The sequence below is a fragment of the Atractosteus spatula genome, chromosome 9 (assembly GCF_055471065.1).
Source record: "Atractosteus spatula isolate fAtrSpa1 chromosome 9, fAtrSpa1.hap1, whole genome shotgun sequence".
NCBI lineage: Eukaryota > Metazoa > Chordata > Actinopteri > Semionotiformes > Lepisosteidae > Atractosteus > Atractosteus spatula.
The window spans coordinates 40,488,815-40,515,716 of record NC_142714.1 but is presented as its reverse complement, the minus strand read 5'-3'; the positions used below and the strand labels follow the sequence as shown (position 1 = coordinate 40,515,716).

Here is a 26,902-nt window from a genome sequence, read left to right as displayed (position 1 = left end):
GGCGATTAGCTTAAAAAGTGATGAGATGAAATACATTTTATTCTTGTTATTTTCCTTAAGAAATGGACCACTGTGACCAAATGTGCCATTGGAAGAGGGTTAATCTTCTTCGTTTTTAATTTTTGGTGCTTGAGGTCGTTTGACCTTGAGGCCCGTGTGCAGTCACATGAGTTTCTTGGGATATTTTCCTCTCACTTATTCCCAGGGATGTTGTACACTGTAGTATTTTCCTATAACAAGGCCGCATTTTCTTTCTATAATTAAATTTATCCTACACAGAAGTCAAGCAGTGCTATTTTTAGCTGCCCAGCTCATATTTCAACTAACAGCCCAGTGCTTAGACCACATCGTTCTGCACAGTTTTACAAGGTTTTCCTGGTCTGCAGGAACAGACGTTTCTAAACTTAACAGCCAAAAACACTAAGAGCAGCATATTGCAGATAAACGACATTTTCCATCGTTGAAGAGAACATTGAAGAACATTGAAGAGAACACTGCAGCTGTAAAGGGTAAGAAGGACACACAATGTCTAACAGTCAAATGAACACAAGGGTAACAAAATGAACAGTTGACATCCCTAGAGATGAATTTCTTCATTCAGTGATTTGATCTCCACTAGCAGATCAGTTCAGGGTCAGCACAAACATGTGCATAATCAAAGGAAATTAAAGTACGTTTCCATATATTGTCCTTCACCATAAACAGGGCTACAACATTCCAATCCATTGTTAGTAAGCAACTAAGGGTCCACTTCCATTTTGGCACAAATTGAGGGTAAAATTACTACAGTTGCAGGCTATTTCTGGAGACCTGTTAAGAGTCACCATAAGGTGATTTTATACAGTAGCAGCATCTGATGGCATTCAGTAAATTGCAGACAATACAGTTTGTCCAGTAAAATTCATAATTGGATAAATGGGTCCTAATATAAGTCATTTTGGATAAAAGTGTTGGCAAAATATCTCAATACTCTGAAACTTGCTTATTTTGTTTGAAATGCATTCCTAATGTTGGTATCAAAATAAACAATGTGATTGTGTGCATATACTGTATATTACAAAACTTCAAATACTTTATCAAAATTTAATGTTTTAGATTTTACATTATTCTTAACATTTGGTTTTATGACAAGTAAAAAAAGATAAAATATTTAACAAACAACTAAAGAGGTCATAGGTCGCACTGTAAGATAATACTGCTAGTTTTTAGTAAGAAATGGTTCTAATTTTAAATATAATAAAAGGTCATTTATAGAAGGGACAGAAACTGGACTATACCCTTTTACTTTCTTTGATTTCTTACTTCTAAAACCTGTTTTCTTCAGATGAAGTAACTAAATGGATAAAGCCACTATGTGTGATGAAGATGATCTTACAGTGATGCCTTTCTAAAATCTAATGTATTTCACATTTAATCTGCCTACCTCATCTTTTGTATCTTCATCAATTTCAAAGACATGGGTTGGTAGTTTTTCTGTCTTGAAGCCTTTGCTGTGAGGAAACAACAACAGAAAGCTGGTTTAGAGCCACTAAAAGAGATTAGGATGTGAAGCTTGATCGTGGAATCTTATCACTTACCAGGGAAGCATCCTGAAATCTCCTGAATAAGCCTCGTATTTGTAGTTGATAACATGCCAATCCATGTTGTACACCTTTATACACTGTAAATCAAGCAAATCTCTGTTAGCAAGTTCAGGTTCACCCTGGCAGTAGAACATAATCTTTAAGCACCCGCCGTTCAATAAGAGACCTAAGGAGCAGTATGCATAACTTGCAATTGAGTTACTTTTTATGGTGCATTTTCTGGACGGTACAGTGGTGCAGTGGTCAGCATTGCTTTCTTGCAGAGCTGAAACATAGAATTCAACTCCTCTAGGTTTTCTCTGGATGCTCCAGTTTCCTCCCACAGTCTAAAGACATTTGCTACTCAGAAAATTTTCCCTGGGTGTAAGTGTACAGTATGTATGTATGTGTCTGTGTGTCTGTCCTACAATGGGCTGATGGGACTGATGTACCATCCAGAGTATATGCTGCTTTGCGGCCATTGTTTGCCAGGATAGGCTTGGGCTCCTCTGTGACACCAAATTGAAAGAAGTGGTTAGAAAATGGATGGATGAATAGTGCATATTTTTCATCTTTCATCTGCGTGGCTGCTTGTGGCATTTCTCATCTTAATGATTTCATTCACTTCTGAGCAAGCATTGCCAGGAAGTACAAAAAAGGAAAGCAGTGGTCAGTGTAGGGTTTTAATTAAAGGTTAAGGAATGTAGTTGAACATAGCTACGGTCGACATGTTTGCCTGTCGTGGAAGTTTAAATAAAACGCCCTCCCTAGGCCTATACGTATGCACAAGAGAATAGCTCTGGTCGGGTGTACTACTTGGAATTCAAATTTATCTTAAAATGTGCTGAAAGTATGCAGAGTGAACTATGTTGTCTAGATATCATTGCTTTGAATCTAGGCTTATGTTATAAACCAGGTACAGTATGGTCTGGAAAACCCAAGAAGTGCAGTACAGTTAGCTAAACACCTCTGGAAGCAAATAGTCTTGGGTCAGGAAGGGTATGCTTGGCTTTCTTTGGACTACCAGGAGCTTCTGTGTTTAAAAAAAGACCCATATCACTGCACTAAATCATCAGGGACACAGTGGATCTTATAGTGGTATATAGAATGTGTGCATTTCAGAAAAAAGCACACACTATTCCCAGTTCCACTCCCTCCTCCAAGAAGCAGTGACAGGGACCAATTAACTATTAACCAATTCCAAATTAAGAAAAAATAAAAAAGAAGAAACATTTCAATTTTTAAAAATGCTCAAATTGCCAGCTCCAACTTTGTGTGATAAACACATTTCATGTGTTTCATTTCACCAAATGAACTGCAAAAACCTTAACTGAAAAGACATACCTCTTTGGCAAACAAGTCCCTGGCTTCTTTCTCAGCATTCTGAGGCACAGAGGAATGTACAGTTCTTCTCTGTCGAGGAATTGATGACTCCTATGCAAATCAGGAGGACATTTCAGTTGTCAAGCTTTCAAAAACATAATATCAACTGTATTAAGCACCTGATTTTACTACAATATTATTACCTACACACTTTGGCTGAAGACAATATTGAAAAATCAGGTCCTAAAGTCTTATACTGTATATGGACCACTTTAAACACCTTAACCTTTGGCCACAAAAGACACTTCAATGCATTTCTGGTTTAAAGTACAGTAGTGCTTGTAGTAAGAACCATGAGGTCCCAAGGTGCAGAAGACGATGAGTTTTCTGGGTCTATTTAAATATTAACAGCTTAAGACCTGAAGGAAAGGATAAATCACCACTTCAGTGAACAAATATGACCTCTCCATAGGTCTAAATGTGTTGCAGACTCGGGTGTACTAAATGACCTACTGGATTGTATCCTCTGAGGACCTGGAATAGATATAACATATATTTTAAGGCAAAAATGGACACATTTGAGATGTGAAAATGCACTGTATTTTCACCCCACCATAAACAAATTCTGTCTCTGCACACACATATGAACATAAATACAGTATAGACAGACCCCAAGATGGACACAAATACAAGCTGTATCAAACAGGTCAGTGACATACCACATGATCACCCAAAGGCTTGATACCATTAACCACTGCATCCCCTGCTAAAATTAGGCACGCTACCTAGACAGCTGCCTGAGTATCAGACTTGGGTCAATGCAAACGTACACACAGACTTATTAACAGGAAGAACGAGGAGCATACCGAGACATCATCAACCGGGCACAGCAGAAGGTCTCTGTGTGGATCACTATGGATCTGCGCTTTCCTTTGGAAGACAACATTCTCGTAATCCAAGGGCTCAATAATCTTTGGCTTCTCCTGTTGAAAAATGGAAACGTGAAAAAGATCCAAAATGTTAAAAGTCGATCAAGTCTAATTTTTAAGGAGCAAAAGGTAGACCTAGTGCATGATATTTGCTCAAGAAAACTTCCATTTGTTCAATGATTGGTTTGGTCTTTTGTAAAAACCCACCAGTTAAGTTTAGAACACCGAATGGATCAACCCACATGTAACCTGTACGTACACGTAAATACTTTGAGATCCTTTGGGATAAGAAGCACTAGATATACTGAAGGAATTAAAATAACTAATTGTCAAGCTTAGATCAATATACTCTATTATGTTCAATTACATATCAGACACAATATATGTCTCATGTAAAAGCATACAGCATGGTGGGCATCAAGTGGGCATTGGACTGTAGTCAGCCCCAATGCAATGCCACACAGTCTAAACAAGCTTCACCCCCTCTTTGTTACTATTCACCTGACAGGTGGGATGAGTAGACTCCAGAACACAGCAGAATCAAGTCACCATAATCGACTCATGAATGGGCTCATGAACTATGAACTGCCTTAGCAGACCCCCAAGAAAAAAGAAGGAATTATCTAATTTTTTTATTCTACAACAACGCAATACCTGCATGTGCTTCTGCATTAGGCCCAACAGTATGTCATCATTTATATCCAGTCCAAAGCTTCTCATTTTAACTGTTACAGGGTGCAATACAAGTTGAGATATTTGAATACCATATGATAATAAGAATATTGGTACAATTACCTAAATAAGCATCTGTTCACTTAGTGCTCAATTATCTTCAAGAAGAAAGAAGGAGAAGGTGTGCCAACAGTTTCAAAATTGTGGTCTCTGATTAATGGAATATTCTAATTGTGCCCCTGTCGTAGAATACAGTACAATATGTTACGATAGTGCAGCACAGATGTTGTGGATGTACATGAAGGTCTTTATTGACATGTTACTGAACAGAAGAAAAGTTATAACTAGCTCGTCTGGTAGTTAGTAGCTTAGTGATCGAAGGATCTCATCCACCCGGTAAGCCAAGGTACCAGGTATCAAATATCAAGGTTTCAACCATACAGCTGTGTAGCTGGTGCATACTCCCACCTCCCTTTGTGTAAAGAACTGCCTCCAGAAAAACTAATGCATTAAGCAGAGTCCCGAGAACCTGAAATTTGAGAGCAGTATGCAGCAAAGTGTGCAGAGGCCAGGGGAGAGTGGGATATGTACTGTAGGGAGTTATGCTATTCAGACATAAATGCAAGCTGAACAGCATTTAAGCACTACTGTCCAGAAACTATAAAAAGATTTATTGTCTTAGCTTACTATGGCTAAGACTTTTAGAGGAATCTAGTGGGAGTATTTTATGCTTAAACTATAAAAAGCTGTCAGCATTTTAATAAACATAGAGGTATTTTTTTTATTTAGAATCACTACAACTACAGTTTCTGGGAACTGTGCTCTATGCAGGACTGGCCCTATTGTGCCAGGTGTACTGTGGCCTGTCCTCAGAGCAAGGTATGAATGGACCAGTAGCATATGGAAATGGGCACAGCTGGTGTGTATCCTAGCAGAGATATACAATTTAATTCAGGAGCTGCAAACAGCCCTCTCTAAATGAACATGCCTTTCTCAAATAATTGTGTTTGGTTACACAATTTCAGCACGATTTCTAAAAAGATATTGTTGTCTTGTCTGGAGGTTTGAGGTCTGGTAAAAAAGTGAAAACATAATTAAAAAGCTGTTATCAATGGTTCTGGTGTTCAAAATCCTGCCTAACAGCTTCAGAATGTTAATGATTATCCTCACAACCAAATGTCCAGAGTCGCATGTAAATTATACAAAAAATAAAAAATGAAGAAAGCAAATAGAAAATAAAAAATCTAAGTTGTATTTAAGAACAACAGTACTTCCTATGGATAGTTGTTGACACTCTCTTCAAGATTGTTAGAAGGATAGTTACCATGGAAACATCACATTGAGAAGCTGGCTTTGCTCGAGTCCTACTGTGCAGCAATATCGTTTTAAATTTTTGCAGGAACGTTGTTTTAAATCCCCTTAAAAACTACAACGTATTAAATAACTAACAATATATATCTCAACTTTCTTTTCTTGTGTTTTTTAGCTGTTTTAATATTTAGAGATTTTTATATAAATATTAGGTAATATTTATATGAGCTACTGTACCATGTGCATTTAGGCAACTCAGAATGAACACATCTCATGTAACAGACTGCTTATCAGGGAAAGTGATCTTTTATTTCACTTTCATTGTATCCATGAAAAATATAAAGATTTGATTATTCCTTATTATTATGCAAGCAACACCTTTTTCATGGACAGTTTCTCACACTGTAGATTAATGCATGCTTAAGACTTACAGTGTGTAAGGGGCAATAAGAGAGACACTGAACTTTATATCCCTTCCATTTTCCACTTTATCCAATACTGGGCTGTGGGGGAGCCAGAGGCTGAGAAGAACTGGACACAAGGCAGAAAGGAGTGGTGGACAGGACACCAGTCATCACATGGCACACACTCATACCAGGGCCAATTTTCCCCCACACAAACCAGCAGAGAACATACAAACTCCCTACAGATAGCACCTCAAGCCTGGAATTGAACCCAGAGCCCCAATGCTGCGAGGCAGCAATACTAACCACAGCACCACCATGCCACCTTGGTCTTCACACCTACACTTCTCTTAACTTATATTACCATATATTAATATTTTTAAAATACATATTGACACGTACATGGTGCCAGGTTAAATTAAACTGGCAATTTAATTACCACTCCGAATGAAACCATTTTACTGACATGTTAAAGGTAATGGTTCCAAATAGAAAAGATGAAAAATAACCAAGGGACCAAATTTGGTCTATAACTTTATATATATAACTAATAATTTTTTTTTAGTTAACTGTGCTGTGCAACTCTTTACGGGACTGTTTGCTGGAACATAAAAAACAGATTATCACTCATTATCATTTTGCACAAGTCACCAAAACCCTCATTGTGATTACAAAAGAAACATGCGAACTCTTCTAGAGCAATATGCCACACCTGCAATCTCATCTGATAAGGGAGTGATTCAGTCACTGACTCTGAATTAATGGAAATCATGTCAGTGGCATTTCTGCAATGTCACTAGTTATTTTCTCATACCTCAGTACTTACTAGTCCCCCTTGGCTGACTCACCCTCAGCCAAGTGGCTGAAGACGAATTTCACTCTACCGAAATAATCAATAAACATCCTCAGTTCTCAATCCTCAATCCTCAGTTCCTGGGTGTTGTTTTTCTTCATGAACTACTGTATACTGAAGAGCTTGAGGGTTAATGTCTCATTTTGTTATGGCATGTCAGCAGATACGAAACTAGCCTAAATTCCAAAACAGAAGTCTGAAGGTGGTTTTGCTGGCTTGGAGAATTTCCCTCGTACATGTGCGATCACGTTTTCTACTCCATGTACAGCTGAGGCGACCCTGAAAACTGGCATGTCTGAACCATTTCACCTTCTGGTTTCTCTTGTCTCACCTCGCCTTGGCCCCAGCTTCTTTTCAGTCCTGTTTGTGTAAATCCACCTTACAAGGGAAAAGCCACACACTCCTAGATATCACCCCCCCTCCCCCCCAAAAGAAAACCAACCCACAGGGATTTGCAAAGGTGGAGATGGGGTGGACGAGACAAAACGGGAAAAGAAGTGGGATTTGCACGTGATATAAATATATCGTTTTTGAGAAGTTATGGCGGAAAAGATCAAGATCAAGAACAGCTGGGGCGAAAGGCTTAGCTGTCATCATCATTCCTGAAGGCCGGTTAAGAAATCTCTAGAAATCGAATTCTGTCACTCTACAGAGTTCACATACTGTATTTACCCTATGTCATACTTTACACAAGCAGCAGACAACACAACAGTGCGCATTCAAATATAGAAAGAAAACAGCAACATTGGTGGCTTATTTCCACAGTAAAGACTTCACTGAATGGAGATGATATCGAGGGCAATATTTAATGGATAATATGGATTTACAACACTGCATTTTGAGTTATATTAACAATGTATCTAAGTTCATTGGTGTTGATCGGATTCTAAAAGAAGCAAATGAGAAGTGTGAGCAGTGGGTCCAAAAGAAATAGCCCTATGGTCCTTTCACTGAGTTCTGCCTTGTTACTAGCCTCTCTAGCACAGCTGTAGGGGGCAGCAGTTTTCATTGTTATCCATTATGACTGACTACCACGTAAAGTGGGGACAACAGTGTCACCCCTCTACAAAGTAACAGAAAAAGTTGGGTGGTTGTGGGCACTATCTCCTCACAGCAGTGGGGACACTCAAAGTAAACCAGGCAGGGTTTCTTAATTTGAAGCCATGTTTTTTGCTTTTCACGTTTTGCTGAGTTCAATCACATGTAACTCTGTAATATAAGTAATGCACTAAATGTGAAGCTTCCACCATTTCTGCACTGCAGTCCTTAATAAATTAGAATTTTTTTTCCCATGCTTCTAGGATTCTTTGGAGCATAAGCTATTAAACAATGGAAACGGAGATACTGTAGCTGCTGCAGTCAGTCATTTATTATTAAAGCATTTATTTTCTATAAATAATAATGGCATTAGAAGTAAAGTAGGGCGCAGAACTTTTCACTTAAAGGTTCTTCAGGAAGATCAACCAGAAAAGACAGTCCAGATACTGATTTATTTTAAAACTGAATTTTGTTTTGGCCAACTTAAAATTAAACTATACTGCATAGTCAAATATCCAAGACTCCAGAGTATGCACAGTCTGATTTAGGGTTGAAGATCTGTGCAGGGATGAGTAGAAGTATTTCTACTCCTGTAGAACTTTTTCTTTACAAATATCAAGCAAATGCACTTTTGGCAAAGAGAAAGGATTAGTATCACCAACAGAAAATACACAGTGCTTAGCCAGCACCCCACCATTAATACAAGACACCGATTTTGATGACGGATCACTACGGCAGGCAACATACAGTACATTATTGGGACAATGTAAGTACACATGGTCCCAATGTTGAAAGTTGTGTTGTTATCAGCGGTTTCTCTGAAAAAGGCATAAGGATATGTGTGTCTTTCTGGCTGCTGCCTCCCCAAAGATGTATTCTCCCAGCTGCACTGCCTGCCTGGACCTCTTGAATGTAGCCTTTTCATCAAACACAGCAGGAGCTTTGTAAGCTTACAGGTCTTCTGTAATTAGAAATTAAAATGCAGAGCCATCAGTGTCAATGCTGGGTCCAGTAGTGCCTAACCACTATTTTGACAATGCATGGGGTTTTAAAACATCAAGGGCAACTTTTGATTTAAAAAGTATATGTGGTGCATGGCATTTTGCAGCCAAAATGCAAGATTTGAGGATACACAATATCTGATTGGATTTATTGTGCTCTGTGCAGCCTTGTTTTGGGATACTGAACTAAAAACCTGGAAAATCTCATTCAAATATGAACCATGCTGACCACAAAACTATGGATTAAAACTTTCTTTTTTTAAAGCTAATTCTGAATAAATTCCTTAAAAATGAATGAAGAATGACTTACACACACATCTTATGTACAGACTGCACCCACTATGACTTGCAGCATTTGAATTTCCTTTCTTATTTAATAAAATGTGTTACACCTGTACTGTATAACATTTGTAATAGAATTCAGAATTTGTGATCCACCTGTATAAAATCAATCATAAAATGGTATAATATCTGAAATATAAATTTTCTGAGTACGCAGAAATTGAATATAAATCATTTTTAAAATAAGACGCCTGGAAGTCCAGCCTGCACTATTCCAACTTCTGCTCACTCCAAACTCTTTTATAAGAGCTACAGTACTTCAGATAAAACAAATGCCTGCATCTTGATGTACAGTAAGTGACTTTATTATTTTGTTTAGGGGTTAGTAAATATACTGTATATTTAAATGCAATACAGTCTATGATCCCAGTTCAAAAGTATATTATAATAATCTGTAAATGCTTAACAATACAGCATTTATAATGTGAAGTACACTGCCTGATGAACACTTTTAATGTTTTTTTCTGGAAATCTGAAATCCCACTTTTAAACTCACATGTTGCAATTCAGTGAGAAATGCTGCTTGAAAACATATTTTCAGTAGTTATGATGGTATATTAAAAAATGGTATATTATTTTAAGTGTGCTTTTTTCATTTAACCAGATACCGTACGTCAATGGAAAAGAATGTCTCATTTGCGGTGATGAACTGCAGACCCATTTACACAGCACCTTGCACAAGTGTCATACAGCACCTTGCACAAGGGTTCAACAGAAGTATCCTAGCTGAGACTTGCCCCCCCCCCCCCCACTTTAACCATTGCTCTGTGCTGCTTGGAAATACCGTATCACAATCCTAGCGCAGTATTGCTTTCTTTTCTTTCCCTTTTAGTAGTTAAAGAATACCCGTATGTCTCTCCTTGCATTTTAACTTCTAAAACCATCTTGCAAAAAGGAACAGAGCACAAACAGAGGGGATCGAGCTCACTGAGTGCAGGGCTGTCACGCCTCGAAATTGCGACATCCTGTTTGACGGGGGAGCAGCACGCTTATCACACTTCCTTTATTGTAATATGACAATTCAGAATTTTAAAAATTGTGTTTTAAACCTTGGCATCCCTTTGGTGCTTTCATGCAAAATGTTCTTTTTACAGTGGATTTGCCAATTATAGACTAATGTCGCTAGTTAGAGTAAGTGGCGTTTAACTTCTTCCTCAAGTGTATGTCTCACCTCTTGCATTTTCACTTCAATATATAGGTTGTGTAGAACTTTGTCTTATTAAATACACTCATATGAAATTGCATATATACTACAAACAGTGCCATATGTATTTAGTGGCTGCAAGCATTTATTTAGGCACACCTGTGCATATTTGAATTCCTTGCAAAGGAGCACCGGATTAGCTTGCTTTCCCTCTTCAACCATGGAGATCACAAAGACACATGGACTTCACTTTCACTTTGCACACCTTCTTATGGATCAGACTGGCCTGGAGCTCAGCCTCAGGCAAACCCTTATTCCTTAATGCTTTCCTCAAGCTCAAGGGCAGAGCAAGTAGATCAGGGAAGTGTGCAAAACAGAACACTCTCTTGCTTCATATTTTTTTGTTTTTGGTCTGCAGTGACACACACTCACCTACGCAGAATGAGGAGGAAGAGAAATAATCGTTTCGCTGTGCTCACCACATCAGACAAAGGTCGCTGCTCTTCTGGTAAGATTTTAAACAAACAGTGGTATCCTGGTTTTAAAGGACTGTTACAGTACATACAGCAAAGTTAACGGAATTGAATTTGAATTTTTGGGGAGCCTGAATATACAGTAGCAGACTGTAAGGATTCAAAATCATAGGCAGATATTAACACAAATTTAGCCGTGGTGTCCAAACTGACTTTCTGGGGTGGAACAGTGGGATCACTTACTGATGGAGCAAACAAACTGCCAGATGGGACATGTATAGCCACTTTTACCTTTTTGTGCTTGTAGCCCCATTGCCCCATTAAGAACTGTAGCTATTACTATTGCAGTGTGTCATACTGCCCCTTACCAATTTAGAGTCCAAGCTAACAGACTGAGACATCTGAATAAATAACATTAGAGACATGCTAACGGCAATAATATGTCTCTTATCAGAAACAAATAAGAAGAGAAATCTCATCACTGGTGTAAGGATACAAGCAGTGTTTGCGAAAAAATATGGTCTCATTTCCTGTCATGTGATAGGGTAGGGAAACAACTACAAAACCACATTTGAATTGCAAAGCAGAACTGCAACTAGAAATACTAACAGATATTAATGGTTCAGTATTCCAGAGAAGCTGTATTGCAGCAAAAACATTTATGTATGGTACTGTATATTACAGAGAGCCATGTTGAAGATTGATTAGTAATTCTAGTGGTAAAATACTCAAAATGTTTAGAATGCATGAATATCTGTTTAGAGGTTTGTTTAAGTGCTAAACAATATACAGTACTAGCCCATTTATGTCATACAGTGAGTGGGAAATATTTCATAAAAAGACTGCTCAATCCAAAATACATACTCTTCTAAAGCTGACATAATTGTAATAACACTCGCTGAAGAAGGCTTCACAGCAAAAAATGTTGTGTTTTCTCTCTTCTCTTCAGCATGGAATAAACCTATTACTTGTTCCTTTGCAGACTATGAGTGGTGACCCACCTGAGCTACCATAATTGTAATAACTTTTATTCCAACAAAGCCCTACATCAGGCAGACTGCAGTTGAATGAGAAGGAAACTGCTGATTGAAAGATTTCAAAAATGACATAGATATGACTTAACAAGATATGAAAAAAAAAGCACCCTCATACAAATATTGTCCCAGTTAAGCTAAACGAGCAGGCTGTGGGCTGTGAAAATTACATACATCATATCAGCGTCAGCTTTTGCCAATATTAAGTTCAATTACAATTTTCCCTAAATTATTAGCAGCAGTACAGTATATTCACCATCCACTTTCTAACTGCTTCTCCCAATTCCGGGATGCAGAGGAGCCACGGGCTATCTCAGCATGCAAAGAGCACGAGGTACAGTAGTACAGTATGTACTCTGGACAGGACACCTGTTTATCTCAGGGCACACACAGAAAAAAACATGCATATGCTCACACCAGGGCCAATTTTCTCGAAAGCCAATTAACCTACCAATTAACTTGTTTCTGGACTGTGGGAGGGAACAGGAGCACCTGGAATAATCCCATAAAAAAACACAGGAGAATATAATAATAGTAATAGACTTTATTTTATATACCTTTAAAGGTGGCTTCTAAAAGTGCTATACAGAACTACAACAACAATAAAAAAATAAAATAAAAATGCAACATATACACAATGAGAAGACACAATGGAAGGACACAGTAGATAAGGGGTACTGAATACAGTAGGAGCAGGTGGGTAAAGAACAGAGCCTGTTAAGTAAAGGCTCTTCTGAAGAAGAAGTTTTTGAGTCTGGATTTGAAGGAGTTTAGACAAGGTGACTCCCTGATTTCCTTGGGGACAGAGTTCCAGATTTTGGGGGCATAACAGGACAAGGCTTTGTCACCCATGGAGTGAAGACGGGCTTGGGGGACAGACAGGAGACCAGAATTAGAAGAATGAAGGTTGCGAGGTGGGGAGTAGGATGATAGTAGCTCAGACAGCTACTGAGGTGCCAAGCCATGCAGAGCTTTACGGGTGAGCATGAGGATTTTGAAGTCGACACAAAACTTGACAGGAAGCCAGTGCAAGGACTCCAGGATAGGAGAAATGCGATCACTTGCACTAGGCCTGGTCAGGATTCTGGCTGCCGAATTTAGGAGAACATACTGTACACACTCCACACAGATACAGTAGCACCACAGGTCCAGAATTAAATCCAGGTCCCCAGAGATGCAATGCAGCAATGCGAACTACTGCATCACCGTGCCGCCCATAAAGCAGTGTATTTAATACAAAATACTCTTTAGATGAAGAAATGTTTGCATGTGTCATAGATGGGGGATGGTTCATAGAGGCAGAAATGTAAATTAAAATATACAAATCATCTTAGATGGTGATTTAAGGTAAAGCGACACTTCCTGTACAATAATGAGATGCAAACTTGCCAAACTGTGCTGAAAGGATACTGTAGGTGATGTTATTTATAGTAGGCTAAGTCACATTTTACTTCCGCACAGCAGGGCAGGCTATCAGTTAACAGGAAATCAGTGCATTAGTGACACTGTAATGTGTATCATACCCTGTCACTGACTCACTTAACTAATGTTAAAATATCTCACAGAATTTTAGCAGGAACAGACAATACAGCAAAACAATTGCTATTTTAAATGAGAAACACTGGATCTACTGTAGGTCCCTTGTTTGTCTACAGTAGTATATACAGTTTGCTACAGTACAGTATATTCAACCCTCATACATACTGTACATTTCTTTCTGTGACTGGCTGTGTATGCATACTTTCAGACCTTCCATATAACAATAGGCACCTGCAAGAGATATCAAGAGTATCAGCTAGAGCTTGACGATGTGAAAGTGTGTTAAAATTCACTGGGAGTTCCTAATATTTAAACCAATGGGCATACAAACAATGTAATAAAAAAAAGAGGTTTCATTTATACAAAACAAAACAATTAATGCATTCAAAGTCAGATAAATGGCTCAAAAGTCAAAAACAATATTCATCTGGTATTATTTAAAAAAGTCCCGAGCTGTCTGATATCAAAGCAGAGGAAGCTGTATCTCCCAGGCTCACGTCAATATTGGCAAAGGTACGCTTATACAGTAGGCCTAAGGCTCTATTTCATTATAGCCTCATATTTCACCCTGAAGTGAAATTCAACTATATGTGCAGACCATCGATGATAAAAATATATAAATAGATTTATATAGCCTAAGTTGCAAACATCCACTTTTCTAGATTTCTGTTTTAAAAATGAGTTGCATGTAATATTTGAAGGAAGTGAGAACGTCTGTTCAAAAAAAGATAACAACTGACTGAGAACTGGCTATACCTCTGGATGCAAATCATCATATAAACTACCTTTCTGAACAGGATTTACAGGAAATCTGTGTGTTTCTTTCAAATTGATTAACCATGCAGGAATGTGTCAAGTATGTCAATAGGCTAGTGAATACTGAATAAAGCATTTTTAAATAAATGTGTATGGCTGTCTGCTGTAGTTCACAATCTTAAATAGTAACTGTACCCATATTGATGTGATTAACTTCTAATGTAACAATGTGTGACGTAATCACATCACTTTCGAGAGCTGCATATTCAATTTAGGGTCACGGTGGCGTGGGACCTATCCCAGGACACACTGGGTGGAAGGCGGGATACACCCTGGGTGGAAGGCCAGTCCATCACAGGAAACACAGACACAAACACAAACACGCACTCACACCAGGGCCAATTAACCCGCCAGCATGTCTCTAGACCATGTGACGAAACCAGACCACCTCAAGAAAACCCACACAAACGTGGGGAGATCCTGCAAACTCCACACAGCTAGCACCCGAGGAATTGAACCCAGGGCCCCAGTGCTGCGAGGTAGCAGTGCTTACTACTGTTTCACTATGCTTTCCTTGTAACAATATGTGCAATATTAATTGTAGGATTCAGTTGGCAAATTACGTTTGAACACTAAAAGGTCATTCACCTAGTGTTTTGTAAATCAGTTGATGAAGATGTTGGTCAAAACTTCATTCTTATTGTTATTTTAATTATGTACAGTACTTACCTTTGTCTTTTTTTGGTAGATGTTACAGTAATATTTTTTCTTTGTACTAATGGCACACCGTACTAAAACTTTGACAGATTTCTTCTAAAGAGCTGCTTAGTAAGTGCAGTTTGGATATAAAGGTAAAAATATAAAGGTCCTGTTGATATCTTCTGCTTTTATTTGTGACAGTGAATTACACTCACCAGACAACATTAAGTTTCTCACTGTCAAAGAGATTAACTCGGTGACCAGCGATATGTGATCGAGACGAATTCAAGATATACTTCCTGCACAGTTCCTGTCCAGAACAATCTCCAGATCTAAATTCAACTGTAAATGGGAAATCCAAACTGTTCATAGCAGTTCAGTCTCATACACCATTACCCTCAACAGAGCCTTAAATGAGAGACCTTGCTAGAACAATTTGATAGGACTACTGTAGGTTGTAAAACACAACAGATTACAATTACGATTATGTGTATTTTCCTATTCAAGATGATGCTTGTAGATATTTAAAACCTTATTTGGTGGAGATTCCAAATAATTAGGCAAGAATGTCTACAACAATACTAACAATTAACTACTATGCTAACTACTAATACTATTTGTGAACTCAATATACTGTATTAGATCTCTATGTTGTGTCTTGATATATATATATTACAACGACAATTTTATATTAGCAAGCATACTATAAAAGTCCTCAGACTGGAAAGCTCAACAGCTTTTGTTCCAATGCTGGTGTTTGCGTAAAGCTAAGAGAGTTAGTGGTTTAGCGAAAACCCATGAGAAGAGCAAACACATGAATTATCTGCACTGTTATCCTCACATAACAGTGTCTGCTCTCTCAGTAGGCAGTGCCATGGCTCTAGTTTAAAAACACAGAAGAGGTCCTCACTGCCAGTGTCCATAAAAAGCACACTTCTCATGTTTCTACAAGGATTGTAGAAACATCAGCCGATAAATCCCTTAATTTCTCAGAACTAATCCAAAATAAGTATAGATGTGACTGTACAGTATATACAGTAGAAGGTGTGTCTAAACTAAGACTTGAGGAATGCAACAAAAGTGTACTATCTAGAATAGATTAAAAAGATTTGGCAAATTAAATTACAGTATATTCGTTACACTGTATATATTAGCCTATGAGGAAATTACTTTGGTTATTTAATTGTTTACTGTCTCTTGATGCTTTAAAGCCAGTATATTCAGCAATGTTTGATGAAAGGGTGATAAAACTGAACAAAGCAATTACAGAGCAATGTCTTCATTCTATTAAAACTATGGAAATCTATGGATCCTATGGATTAGTTAAAAGGGAAATTAGAAAAGGTTAATGTTGCTTAACTATCTTTGAACAAGCATCTGCATTATTGGACACACACAGCATACAATAAGGTATATTAAGATTTTTCGATGGATTTTGATAATGTTCCTCATAAAAAATTAATTCACAAATTGCAGGCAGTATACACTCAAGGTAATTAAGTCTTTTGGATATAAAACAGAGAGTACAAAAGGCATAAATGTTCCAAATGGGGCAATGCAATTAGTGGAATACCACAGTCATGTGCATTATTAATGCTCTTTCTCATTTAAATGAATAATAAGTTCTGGTATAGTTGGTAAAAAAGAGTGGTTAGCAAACACTTTAGAAGCTGGAAATCAAAATTCAAGCACTTTAGATAGAATCCAAGGCTGGGAAAACACCAGAAGAGGATTAATATAGGGAAATGTAGAGTATTACATGAAGTTAACAAACAGCAAATTACAGTATAGATGCCGTGGAAAACTGTGAACTTGAAGAACATACTTATGAAAAAGACAGGTAAGTGATATGTTCACATAAACACATCATCTAGGCATAATGGGCAAGCCCTAAAAAGGAAAACAGTAATTGCTGGACAGTATATACAGAAAAGCGTGTAATTTAAAACAAGTAATGCTGAAATTATACAAATCCTCAGTAAGAATATTCTGTGGTTGCTGGAATCACTCAAGGGAAAACAGATCAGATACATTACCAGATTTTAAAAAATGCCCACTATTGAAAAGCTAAGAGGGCATTTAAGTCTTGAACAGAGACGATTATCAGGGAGCCTGATTCAAAAGCATCCAAAGTATCCAAAATCTTCAAATGCACTGACAGTCCAGTGGACAGTGCACAGCCAGCTCAGAATTAGCAATGCAACTTGAACCAGAGGATATAAGTACAGGATGTAGACTTTACACAAGGATTTGTGGGAGCCAGGAACAACCTATCTAACCAATTTGATTAAGTCAATACCTACACTAATTCCAGACATGGCTAAACGAGATCCTTGGAATAATGAGCTATTATCAGTCGAACTGCCCTAGAAAATGACACGATCGGGATCCCTCCTCTTAAGGGCGCTCCAACCCTTTCGTATTTTAGATGATTACGTGCACCTGCCACCTGTTTTTTGTCTCATTATTTAAGCCTGGCGCTCTCGCTATTCCTGGCTCAGCATTGGGAGATGGACGCCCGGAAGCCCGCCTACCAGCGGGTCCAGGAGAGATCCGACGGCATAGGCTTCATCACGGCGTCCTGACCACCTGAGTCCAGGGCTCGGAGCTCCTGGCCTCTTTACCTTGGTTTTATTCCCTGTCCCTGTTCCAGATCCCCTTCTGGATTTTAACTGTGTTTGTCTCATCTTGGATGGATCCCCAGGTTTTGGACTTTGGACTGCGCCCCGGATTTCCCCTTTTGGACTGTCTGGACTTGTTTTCTCTTGCCATGCCCCCCGAGCACCGGATCACCGTCGTCACGCCCCCCTGTCTGTCAACTCATCCTGATGCTCTTTGTCTCCTCTACTGATGTCCTTCTCCACTTACTTCCAGATTATACCGTCTGCACAGGGTCCTGAACTACGCTTTGCGGGAGCCTGGACCGGCTCCAGTTACAGAAAACTAGATGGACCAATTTCCCTTCTTTGTTATACTCTTCTGAAAGAAAGCTTTCGATTTTCAAAGTCCAGGGTTCTATTTCTCCCTCAAACAGCAAACATGCCGAAACTTCATTTCTGCTAGTGGGAATCTGACACATGCAATGTACAAAAAAACGGAATGTTTATAATTTGGTGAAATTAATACAGAAGCTTGCAAGCAGGAACACTGAAACAACATACTGTATAAACACAATATGCGCTAATCAACATGCTTGATCCCCCTCCACACGAATGGAATGTGTGTAAGATAGAGGATGGGGCCAACGTTTCTTGGAGAAGAAGCTCATCCCTTTGCTGAAAAGATTGCAGGAAAAGCTGAGAGCTGACTAACAAATGTGTCCTGTACTGTATAAGGTAAGGACCATGCTTTATGCTCATATACAAAGTATTCTGCTGAATCTCCTTTTGGTCTTCTTTTACCCAGGCGAATCTAGTTCTATAAAAGGGTTTCTGGGCAAATTACAAAAATTACCCCTTTTTCCCTGCAATCCCCCTTATCCAGATGGGTGAAATGCGGCTGCCCCAGGCCTTGAAAAAAATAACTCAGTGAAACCCACTCTTACAACACTTCCTGTTACTCACACTGGATTGCTGTCATCTTTTTTTCTGCTGGAAACTGCTGAAATAAAGGGAGATTATTGAGATTTGCCCAGAAGCCCTGGGAGGAACTAAAAGGGCTTACGTAAAATAGGATTTGCCAGACCATCAGGTTTAGGCCTTAACGTAAGCGCATTCCTTTCATCTTGTGATGTGGAAAACTCCAAAGGTGGGAGCTGCACATCCAATTACACCTGAGCAAAGTTTGAAGAACTGAAGAAGCAATGGATTTCAATTTCTTTTTCACTGAAGATTCCTGATCGGAGTTCGAATCCCCTCTTCTCATCTACGATATCCAATCTATGATTCCCATCGGGTTCTCACAGTTGAAAAGCCATGGCCTTTCATCAACCTGACTCTTATGCTGACATGTACTGCATTGCAAGTGCTGTCATTGCAAAACAATGGTCATTCAGACCATATTGATCATATTCAGACGTGTGACTGTTGAACCACAAGGGTCCTTCACATTGCAACACGCTTCACTACATTACCCACAATACTATGGATGGGTCGGTGTAGCTACTAACCTCTTCCGTTTCCTTAAATCAGATTCATCTCAAAGCATCACATCATTGCCTGATGTCTGGGTCTGTTTCACTGCTTCTCCCCTCACCCCCACCCTCCCCATTGCCTTGTTCTCTTCAGTTAAGTAACATGCCAGAGTATTTATGCTCATACAGAAACATCAGTCCTCACACATGAAAAATTAATGCGCTCTCCTTCATATCCTTGTACAGTACTGTATGTCAGCAAATACCAGCACTAGTGGAGATGTGCGCCTGTTTCATCACAGTTTGCCCCGAGTCCTGTGGAAAAGTTTTTGTAATACTCCTTGCTTGAAGGCGCACAGCATTTATTGGTGACAGCTGCGAATTCTCCAAATTTGCCTGGGAAAATTCTCCAGTGACATTACAGACATGTACTACAGTTCAGTTATAGGAATAAAAAGCTGTTAGAATGAAATCTGTAAACGTCAAAGGCAGTCCTCCTCAAGTACACAGAGATTTGTCCTCATTATCTATATATCGACAATCTCCCAAATTACTATTGTCATCTTAATTCATTGCGCTCTTAAGCTTCCTACATTTTTCGAATTTTGCTCTCCCTGACTAGTACTAATTGTTTTGGGACTAACTGTTGCTATTTCTGCTAATTCTAGGAGTATAACGAATTTTGATCTGGGAAAACTGCCCATAGAGATAACAGGTGTATTAGCCTGGGCTGGGCCCTTCCTTGATGTCTTCCTTACTGCTTCAAGATCACTCTTGTCTCCCATTCTAAGAATACTCTACGACCAACACTCCAGTACATCCATACAGCAATTGTCTACCTCGTTTGGGAAACGTGTGAAGTATTACAACGCCTACTTATAGCTACACTGTGTTTGTTGGACCCTAACCTGTATTCAAGGTTTTTATATTTCTCTCTACAATAGAAAAACTGCTCATTCTGGATGTCCAGGCTGCATATTAACAAATCACCTTTATCCACCCACGCCAGCAGTTTCAACTGTAGTACTGTACTTCCAACAACAAAGGTGTTTATTGCCAGCGACGGTTTAGGTTTGCACATCACCCACCATGAGGGCTGAACGAATGACAGCAATCCGCGACGTCAGTTTGACAGCATTCTTATAAAAACGATATTCTACAGATCTGTCTCGACTCGTTCATTTCACGATTTTGAAGGTTTTAGGGGGAAAACGACCTTCACGTTATTAAGAAGGGTAAGAAAATATCCTGTGCTATGATTGCCTATTTAAAAAAGGAACAACCCCCCCGCACCTAGTCATGAAATATTTACATCCAGGTGAAAAGCAAAAATATTGTATCGATCGAAAGGACGACTAAAAGAAAGCTATATCACTCGACTGTCATGAATACAGAGCACACGCCTTCAAGAAATCAAGGCAGCCCCTGTGAAAGCTACAAGCACATTCACAAACAAAAGACCTCTGTAGTAAGGACGAAATTGAAGTGAAATGCCATGCGTTCTCACCACTAACCATTTAACATTATATAAACCGTACACTGCCATTACAGGTCTTGAATCCGGAGAATGTTAGAATCACCAATGAATGGAAATCCGTTATAACGTTAAACTGCATTAGAAATGGCCATGTTTCGTGTAGTGCAAAGTGCGTTTTAATCTGCCAAAATCTAAAACACCACCACACCGTTCTCAGTGAAGAGAAACTGCAGCGTGAGCAGCGGGAAGGAAATACAAAGCAAGAAATAGCTGTGGTTAAAATGACAGCTTTGGCGTAGCCCAGAATAAAAAAAACACACGAAGCATCTGGTGCCGCTCACTTGTATTACAGTTATATATGTATCACTATACTGTACAAAGCACAGCTCGTAATTCGAAACATAAAATATTGCTTAAAAACTGTAAACAACTTCAGCATGCATGGGTAAAAAAAAACCTCGCATGAACGTTAATTCACGAGAAAACTTCAGAAAAACGAGGTACGAGGATTGGAAGATAGAATGTACAATGTTATTATACAGTCAAATGTCAGCGAAATGCCTGTCTACTCATGGGCGCTGGTTCAGTTGTATTGATCATGCGGGCCGGTGTGTTCTCATTGAAGAACCGTACTCACCACAACAACTGAGGTCCGCACGGCTTCCGAGACGCTCTGCCTTAACTCTGCCGCCGTTCCGGGTTTACTCAACCTTTTGGTAAATTTCCGAACTTCTGACATTTTACTCCAGTTTTGTCCGTTTTCTTGCGGGGGAACGGCAAAGCTTTCCGCGGAGCGCAGAGTCTCTCTTTTCCCAGACAGCAGAGTTCAGCCACTCGCTCCGACAGATGGAGGCTTCGCCAGCGGTGGCGCAGCGAACTGAGGAGGCGAGGCGAGGCGAGGCTTGGCTCTTGGACCGCAGCTTCAGCATCCTGCCCTGAGGTGACACCGACCTGGTCTAAGTAGCTATCATCTCGCAGTCATGCAAGTGAAATCACCAGCAAGCTGTCAAAGTAGAGGGGCTGCAGAAATCAGCTAATTTCACTAACATAACCAAAGTGAGCAGCTGGTTTAAAAACTGTTTTAACCTTATTGAAGAAACGTTCAGTAATAATGCAAACAATCTTGGAAAGAGAAAAGCATGTTTGGTAAAATCACCAACAAATTGCAGAACAAATCAAACAATGCTCGTCACAACGAACGTGGAAATAAACTAATTAATGGGGGAAATGTGGGTCTGTGATCACCAACGTAACAAAAAAAACATGAAAAGACACACAGGACAAGCCCAACAGAAAATGCGCTCCGGTATTAAATAAATGTAGATAATTTATAAAAAAACATTTCAACATATATTTCGATCTGAACCCGGTTACAAGCCAGATTTCATAAACCATACCGCAAATTAAGAAAAGCAGTGCATCGCTCAGAGGTTAATTAACGTTTTAAAAGGTGGTGCTACGATTTAACTCAGTAATGTGAAATATACAAGCTACGTTTATATCTGCACGGTCTGTCGTTCAGTTCCCTCTTGCACCTTCTGTAATTATGATGTTATAGGTAATAACTTACTTGTAATTATTACACTACAGGTATATCACTACAGGTATTTTAAAGAATCAAACTGGAAAACGTAGAGACGAGTGACACCAACTGGACACTATTCGAACTGCACGACCTTTTACGTTTTTCAAGCTCGCAATTTAAGCCCAACTCATCTCTGAGGACAAATGTGTTCTCGTCTTGTAGTACGTAGTTATATGTTACCAGAAAACCTGGTAAGCTCTGATATGTTATGTTACTGCAATAAACACTAATAATAAATATATTTTTGTGTGTACAAAACACATCAATATAATAGAGGAGTTCATATTGCTTTGTAGACATTCTTAGAGATAAGAGCAGGCATACCTAGTGGGAAATCAAGGTCTATATCCCCTCTGCCTTCAGCTAGAAACTAGAAAGAGAAGATCCTTGCAGAGCTTCGTTACAGAATCTATGGTGGTGTATAGAAGCAGAGCTTAATTTGGAGTTACTTTGTAGCATCAGGTGGATGAAGAAAATACAATTCATCACAGGTTAATTCATATTAAGATTAATTCAACTGAGGCTGAAGCTCCTGTCTCTGCTACTGAAGAGATCAGTCCCAGAAGTTGTCCAGAAGACACAGTTGTATGCAGAAGTTTAGGCACTCCTGGTCAAATTGCATGTTTCACAGGATCTTGAAGTGAAAAGAAGTTACCACAACTTCTGTAGGGTACAAACATGACATATTTCTCCACATTTTAATGCACACTTTTTATTTACTGACTGAAACAGACTGAAAAAAGTTTTTTAAAAAAGTGATTGTGGCAGAGGTGGCAGAGGCTGTGTTAACTTCTTTTCACTTAGAGATTCAGTGAAACATGCAAAGTTGACTAGGGGTGCCCAAACTTTTGCATAAAAATGTACTGTATTTGTAGCTATTAAATTATCAAATACTCATGATCTGGAGTTATATAATTGTGAAGAGTTAAGTCATTTGTGGAATCACTAGGTACAGAAGGTTCCTCAAGGACCAAAGTTTCCTTAACTGAAGGAATTACTTGCTTATATGTTCAGTACCATAAATGGTACATTCAGTACCATACTCTTACACACAATAAATAATAATAATTGCTTACACTTATATAGTGCTTTTCTGGACACTCCACTCAAAGCGCTTTACAGGTAATGGGGTCTCCCCTCCATCACCACCAATGTGCAGCCCCACCTGGATGATGCGACAGCAGCCATAGTGTGCCAGAACGCTCACCACACATCAGCTATCAGTGGGGAGGAGAGCAGAGTAATGAAGCCAATTCATAGAGGGGGATTATTAGGAGGCCATGATTGGTAAGGGCCAATGGGAAATTTGGCCAGGATGCCAGGGTTACACCCCTACTCTTTTCGAGAAATGCCCGGGGATTTTTAATGACCACAGAAAGTCAGGACCTTGGTTTTACATCTCATCCGAAGGACGGTGCCTGTTTACAGTATAGTATCCCTGTCACTATACTGGGGCATTAGGACCCACATAGACTGCAGGGTGAACGCCCCCTGCTGGCCCCACTAACACCTCTTTCAACAGCAACCTTAGTTTTTCCCAGGAAGTCTCCCATCCAGGTACTGACCAGGCTCACACCTGCTTAGCTTCGGTGGGTTGCCAGTTGTGAGATGCAGAGTGATATTGCTGCTAATGCCACTGGAATGTATGATACAGTCAAGAAGTATGAAACGGACCATAAAATTAAAGTATTATTCAGGCCTGCGAATCCCTCTGTCTGTGGGTGCTTTCCATTTCCCAGCATCGTAAGCACTGCGATACCTGGTCCTCCTTGGGAGCATCATGTAGACGAGCACAAGGCAGAGAGCACATCAGGCCCAACCAGGAGAGAGTCTGGGAGGAGGCAGCCAGGGAGCGTGTGGATGAAGAAGCAACACCAGGGGGCGTCTCAGCATGTGGGGGAGCTCACCCTGCAGAAGAACCACGGAGGGGGCAGGAAGAGGGAGGCACACAGGGCTGCCCAGCTGGTGCTCAGCCACATCACTGACTGGACAGCTGCAGCCAAGGCATGTCCTGCCAGCTGGACTGTTCTCTTGCAGGAGGGATGAGCACAGGAGACCACATACTGTGCAGAAGCCATCCTGGATGAACACTAGTCACTCCTGAGATAGATTCACTGACTTCAGTGCAGTGGAGGGGAGTCTCCATTACCTATGAAGCACTTTGAGTGGAATGTCCAGAAAAGCAATGTGTAAATACAATGAATTATTAATACTTTTACCTTTTGCAAACTTTAGGATGCTCCGGGCCATGTCTGTTGCTTCTTTCTTAAGGATTTTGCACAAAGCCCACGGATGTAGTCTCCTTATACAGTAAATGTACACACCAGCATACTGTATCACTGTCGAAGCACGTACAGAACCTAATCATTCTAAGGGCAGAAACCTCTCGCTGTAGGCTTTTTCTCGGGGTAACTTATATCTACTCTAGATTTTTGGCCATTTCTTTTTGAAATAAGAGGTAAAAAGAACAGATAAAAAAGTAATTTTGGACATACAGGTACTGTATGAGTCATCTAATATTTCGGTCTGGAAATGGGAGAGTCTTCCATCCAATGAATATATCCTCTCTGCTACAGTACACAAAAATAATCTTTTTACAATCTTTATGAGGTTATGAAGTATTTTTCTTTAGAAGTACTAGTATACTTAACCCCTAGATAGAAAATGTTATTAGATTACATTATTGTATTCTTGATTCAACACCAATTAGAACTTAGAATACTATCCTCTTACCTACTGTATAGTATTTTAATAAAATACACTTGCAAAGGTTAAATCAATAATACCCATTTATTTTCTCAAAAATTAATTAACACAACAGAATGTTGTTGCTATAAAGTTGGTATAAATACTTTCACCTAAGGCTCTCTGTTTTTGTTAAGTCAGAGTTCAGAGGGGCCATTCATTCAACAAGTTACTTGTTCCTGTGGCCATAGCCCATGAGGGTCCATATTTTCTTGCACAGCAGGTCCTGTGGATTTTGACCGGCTCCTTGTCCCTGTGCTCTCTGTTCCCACAGCCTTGCACAGGCCTGTCTTTTGGAGGGAGCTTGTGGATGGACAGGCTCTTCTTCAGCTTCTGATCCTGTCTGGAGGAAAGCCAGTCGAGGCCTCCTCCTCTCACATCCCCTCTGCTTCTCTGAAGTTTCTTCCCTGTTCTGCCTGATTGGGGGGAGTTTCTGTTCATTCTCCCACTTGTTCTGTTTCCTGGCTCCAAGGTCTGTATGGTAGGGGATTCTGGCCTCACCTGGATGGTAAGACTGTGTTTGTCTCCTGGACACATCCTGCTGTCTCTGATGGCTGTAGCCTTGGGATCCACAGAAAATCCTTCTGTTTCCTTCTGGAAACCTGGACCCTCTGACTATCTCTCTCTCCTCCCTGTTCCTTTTCCAGCAGTCTTGTGGAGGTGTAAAGGGGAGAGAGTGTGGATGCTAATCCCTCCTGTCTCTCCTCATATCCTCAGTCCTGTGATTGGGCTGGGAATATAAAACAGGGCGACTCTCGACTCTTGTAGAAGAGGAGATTTTCCTCTCTCTCCAGACTATGTCTCCTGATGGTAGTGGCTGGCTGTCAGAGCTAGGAGGGTCGTACCAATTTGTTGGCAGTTTGTTTTTCTGTCTTGTCTCACGGGCCTGTCTCTTTCTTTGAGGGAGGGGCTCCCAGGGTCTGGGACAGTTGATTTTGGTCTCAGTTTCAGAATTTGTCTCCCCTGCACAGCTCTCTGTTTGAGGTGAAGTGTTGTTCTTTGCAATGAGGGAACTCTTCTCCGTCTCCAGAAGTTTGTGCATTTCTGCAGGGGCATTGTCTTCATCCTCGTCAGCTGTGATCATCATGCTTCCAGCCACCCTCTCATGCCTGTGAGGGATATTGCTTCTCTCTTTCTCTCCATCTGCCTTTACTGCTCCTTCTGTCTCTTCCTGGGCTTCAGGCTCTCTGTCACCTTTTCCTTTGTGTTTGTCCTCTTTGTATATTCTCTTTCCTGTGTCAATGTGTTTTCAATGTGTCAATTTTCAATGTGTCTGATGTGATTGTGTCTTTTGTCTCTTCCTCTGTCTTCACAGTGTCTGTTGTCTGTCCATTGTGCTTAAGAGTGTCCTCCATCAGCTGATGTTTCTGGCTGGCTTCCTCATTTGCTTCATCTCTCTCAGTGAAATTCTTCTTCTTCTTTCTCTCTTTGCGGCCATTTGGTTTTAGGCAGTTTGGCCAGCAGCAGAGAACTCCTGGCATTGTGTCACCACAGCAAGATACCTGCACTGAGTGTGTTGGATGGATTTTTTTTGGAACTTAGTGCAGCTTGATGACATCATAGACTCCGTGACATCAGCAGAAGCATAACAGTGACTTGCTTTGTGATGACAGTGACGAATTTTGAATACATGATGTATATGTGCACATTTAAGAATGAAATCGATTCATTCAAATGTGTTATTGTATTGTTATACACATACAGAATCGATACCTTTCGGTACCTGCCTTGTGATATTTTGTAACAGTGTCCTCGTATGGTCTTGATTTGTTTTTTTGCCCCATTGTATCAGTGCAATACCTGATTTTCTGTTGTTAAATCTAGATTTTCATTCTCTAGTATTGTGCTTTTCTTCTAAACATAGGAGTATGATTCCATAGTCTGCTCAGTTTTCTGGATTTTCCAGCACTTGCTCCTGGTGGAGAAATATTGAAAGTTATCTG

The 26,902-nt window shown here is 39.8% G+C and overlaps 1 protein-coding gene across 2 annotated transcripts in view; it reads right to left on the bottom strand.

Moving 5' to 3' along the window:
- Nucleotides 1-21,474, bottom strand: part of dock11 (dedicator of cytokinesis 11) — a 155,584-nt gene extending 134,110 nt beyond the window's left edge. For both annotated transcript variants that reach the window (XM_088925362.1, XM_088925363.1), the window contains exons 1-5: nucleotides 21,267-21,474; nucleotides 3,752-3,868; nucleotides 2,907-2,996; nucleotides 1,578-1,660; nucleotides 1,424-1,490 (exon numbers count right to left, since the gene is read on the bottom strand). In XM_088925362.1, the coding sequence (XP_088781488.1) occupies nucleotides 1,424-1,490; nucleotides 1,578-1,660; nucleotides 2,907-2,996; nucleotides 3,752-3,868; nucleotides 21,267-21,368 (459 nt within the window). In that variant the 5' untranslated portion in view covers nucleotides 21,369-21,474. The remainder of the gene's footprint in view (nucleotides 1-1,423; nucleotides 1,491-1,577; nucleotides 1,661-2,906; nucleotides 2,997-3,751; nucleotides 3,869-21,266) is intronic.
- Nucleotides 21,475-26,902: the final 5,428 nt, after the last annotated feature.